The sequence below is a fragment of the Cydia strobilella genome, chromosome 10 (genome assembly GCF_947568885.1).
Source record: "Cydia strobilella chromosome 10, ilCydStro3.1, whole genome shotgun sequence".
Taxonomy (NCBI): Eukaryota; Metazoa; Arthropoda; class Insecta; order Lepidoptera; family Tortricidae; genus Cydia; species Cydia strobilella.
In genome coordinates this window covers 258,178-262,271 of record NC_086050.1, presented here as the reverse complement: position 1 = coordinate 262,271, position 4,094 = coordinate 258,178, and the positions used below count along the sequence as shown (strand labels likewise).

Here is a 4,094-nt window from a genome sequence, read left to right as displayed (position 1 = left end):
CCAATCAACGTTATTATCATCGTTATAGGTATGTTATGCTTCATTCTCTTTTAGTTGGGCATAATTTAAAAAATGATATGTTACTTGCGTATTTTCACCACTTAACTAAATGTGACATTTCTACATAAATTAATATGCTAAACTCACTCAAAAATTTTAAACAGTTGAATTTTTGGTGCTATTTTTAATGTTTTAATGTAATTAATGTGTAAGTGTTTTGGTTTAGCACTGTGTACTTGCATGTGGTTCAATAAATAAATATAAATATAAAATGTTTTCATGAACATTTTACGTCATAGCTACTGCCTATATAAAATACCTAAAAAAAACCCCATCTCTGCTCTGATCTCTATTGAAATGTACCTAAGTATACAGCCGTTGCTGTAGCTACCAGGTTTATGTAATCTTAAATTGTGATTTTGTTTTTTGAATAATAAAACAATCTCTTGTTTACTTTTAGCAAGCTTTAATAGATACCTATTTTGTTGTTGAGTTCTCTCTTCCAAAAATTCTTTTATAATAATTCTTTTATACGATATTAGGGTTTACCTACTAAATGTAGTAAAATGTTTGTTACCTATATCACATTATTTTTAACACTAGGTAGGTACTAGGTACTAAAACTTGCTGACATGTCATATGACCAGAACATATTTTGTTCACGAAATAATTCGAACCGAATGAAATAAAATGCACCTCTCACAATCTTTTATTATTCGAAGCCTACAGCAATATGCAACAGACCTACATAATATAAACTAAATATAAACACAAGACAGCCAACATTAAAGTCAAAGTAGGTACCTACTCGTGCCTAACGTCTGTCTTGTCTTCGTTTCAAAACGATATCGCGTTGAGCCGTTTAGGTAGCAGCCTACTTGTTTATACCCCAGTTATACGGCCTGGAAGGTAGGGGTGGGTGGGGGTGGGGGTGTGGTTTGCCGTTCAATAACTTAATACTCTGGAAAGGCTTTCACGCTGAAATCTCGCTGCAAACGGTCTTGGGGGTTTTGATACTTTTATTGTGATTGCTTTTTTAGGTAGGTAATCAGAGATGGTGTTTTTGTGATTTGAAAATTTTGGGACGTGATAATAGTTTTTTTACGTCTAGTACTAAAAATAAATTTAAAAAAGATAAGAATAAAAAATAGAACAAAGTCGTATAGTCTGGATATACAGAATTTAGTTACTTGAAACTGAAAATTCAAATAAGGTTAATAAATCATTTAAATTTTGTATGAAAAAATATAAGTGGAGACTTTTTATTAGGATTAACTTCAAATGTCATTATTACTAGTTTAGCTATATTTAAATTTATCTTATGCAAGTTATTCGTGGGAATCATTGCAGGATTTGCAGGTATGCACTTAGTTGCATCAGCGGTTTATTGCCCGTAAAATAGCCGTTCACTCAACCTAATGGCTATTGGCTACATAACAACATACATTTAGTAAACTTGTTAGTTCTCAATATACCTATTTAGTTTCTTATTTAGGTTTGTTGGTATATTTGTTTGTAAATATGATAGGTGTAAAAAAATAAGTAGTTAGTATACAATCTTAATGCAATGCGGGTGTTAATGGCAAATAAATGACTAAGTAACTGTTAAAAAAAAACGTTATAATTTAGATACTATTAACAATAAAATGTAAACAACGCATGTTATTTAGTAGCCATGTAATGATGATCGTCATCAAATCGCTTTTAACGGTATTATGCGGAGCGTGATGAACGGTGTTTCTAATTCACGTTGTGTGTTGTGTAGCCTGTGATCACGGTTAAATAGCGAATATCGACCGGCGCGCAAACACCGGCTCGTAATCCACCCGGATGAATATATGGAGGCTATTAATTGCAGGTTTGCAAGTAATCGATCGAGGTGCGAGGTGGGATCGCGGCGTGTCGGTCGGGTATAGGGGGGGGGGGGGGGTGGAGGAGGGGGGAGGTGTGCGTGACGGATCATGGCGGCGCGGGGGGCCGCGCCCCGCCGCCCTCGTTAAACGCGCCCGCCGGATACACGGCGGCGGTTGAAAGCTATCCGGCCCCCGAGCGGGCAGACCCCGGGATTGGCCGCCGCCGAGCGCGCGCCGTAACCGATAGCCAATCGCACGCCGCGCGCTCGCCCGCCCTCCGCCGGGGCGCGCTGCGGGCTCACAACGCGCGCGACGCCGCGCACACTCGCACCGATGCGCGGCTCCTGGGACGAGTCCACGACGGCGGCGCTGCACGCGCGCATCCTGGAGGCGCACCGCGGGCCCGCGGCGGCCGACCGCGCCGCCGAGCCCGCCGGCTGCGCCGAGCCTCCGCTGCCGCTCAGCGTGGAGCTGGCGGCGCCCACGCCGCTGCTGCCGCTGCCCACCTTATCCTTCAGCGCGGCGCAGGTCGCCACCGTCTGCGAAACGCTTGAAGAATCTGGAGATGTCGAACGCCTGGCGCGATTTCTCTGGTCACTGCCGGTCGCACATCCAAATGTCGCCGAGTTGGAGCGCTGCGAGGCCGTGCTGCGCGCCCGCGCCGTCGTCGCTTTCCACGCCGGCCGCCACCGGGAACTCTACTCCATACTAGAACGGCATCGCTTCCAGCGCTCGAGCCACGCCAAACTGCAGGCTCTATGGCTGGAAGCGCACTATCAAGAAGCCGAGAGGCTGCGAGGGCGCCCACTCGGGCCCGTAGACAAATACAGAGTCCGGAAGAAGTTTCCTCTTCCACGAACCATATGGGACGGAGAACAGAAGACGCATTGTTTTAAAGAGCGGACGAGGTCGCTTCTACGAGAGTGGTACCTCCAAGACCCGTACCCAAATCCAACAAAAAAGCGGGAGTTAGCTGCGGCGACGGGATTGACGCCGACGCAGGTGGGCAATTGGTTCAAGAACCGGCGGCAGCGGGATCGCGCCGCCGCCGCCAAAAACCGCTCGGCGCTGCTCGGCCGCGGGTTCGCGTCCTCCTCCACCTACGACGAGGACTCCGCCGACTCGGAAATCAACGTCGACGAAGAGTAACAGACTGATAGTGTTAACACGTGATTTCGTACGATGATTTTATAAAAACTCAACGCAATATGGACGAGATAATTATATTAGTTAGATTCACAGAGTCCGTGATCTATGTGACGTTAAATCAATGTAAACCAGTTTATTAGGGTCTCATTCTTTCGTTGAAAGTGTAAAGAGAGTGCTTGCGGTTAAATCGGCTCTGCGTTTCAGGTATGTACCTATTATTTTTAGTAAATTGCGCCTCTTTGAGAAAGTGTCAGAATTAGTAGATTATTTACGCACAATTAATGAAACGTCACGTCGTGCTCTCGTGAGGTTAACAGGGTTAATTTAATTATATTTTCGAGTGTTGTACTCATTATCCTTCTAAAAGGCTAAGTATTTATTTATTTTCCTGCGGGCAGTGTCGAATAGGAAATACTCTTATTAACGCCTTTGCAGAAGCATTTACTTACCTAAAATATTTATATGTATCTTTTACCAATAAATATAGATATTATTTATCGTAACAGCTTTTAGTTGTATGTTATAGTTATAACGAAGGATGTAGATATGATTTAGACTAATATTAACGCCTAAAGTCGGGTTGACGAGTACCTGAGCGCGCATCATATCACTCAATCTAGTTCGTTAGTTCAATTAAAATGTTAATCAATTTTGTGATCTTTAGATTGTTTTGCTAGTTGGGCAGAAAAGTCGAGTTTAGAAGTGCTGTAAGAAGTTAGTGATTTATGAAAACGTAAAATTAATCCCCCTTACGATAAAGAAGGAATAAAAATACGTTATTTTTTTCAAATACATCTAATCCACAAAATATAAATAAAAAAACAAAAAAGGTGCCAACTTCATAATCACACATCGGGGTTTTTGGTGTGGGAATGTTTTACACTAGTCAAAAATTGGTAAAAACAGATAGGTAAGTACGGTTTTAACATTTATTTCCTATTTTGTATTCATAGTTTGGTCATTATTTTACAATCAACAAAAGTTATAAATTCAAGAAAACATTCCCGCAACAAAAACCCCGATATACCTATGTTCATAAAACATTGGAACATTGTCAATAGGTACCTAAGATTTAACTGAACCATAAAATAA

The 4,094-nt window shown here is 42.1% G+C and overlaps 1 protein-coding gene across 1 annotated transcript; it reads left to right on the top strand.

The window, feature by feature from the left end:
- Positions 1–1,691: 1,691 nt before the first annotated feature.
- LOC134744815 (homeobox protein SIX6) lies at positions 1,692–3,819 on the top strand. Its single transcript, XM_063678723.1, has one exon. The coding sequence runs from the start codon at positions 2,187–2,189 to the stop codon at positions 3,000–3,002; it is 816 nt and encodes a 271-aa protein (XP_063534793.1). The 5' UTR covers positions 1,692–2,186; the 3' UTR covers positions 3,003–3,819.
- Positions 3,820–4,094: the final 275 nt, after the last annotated feature.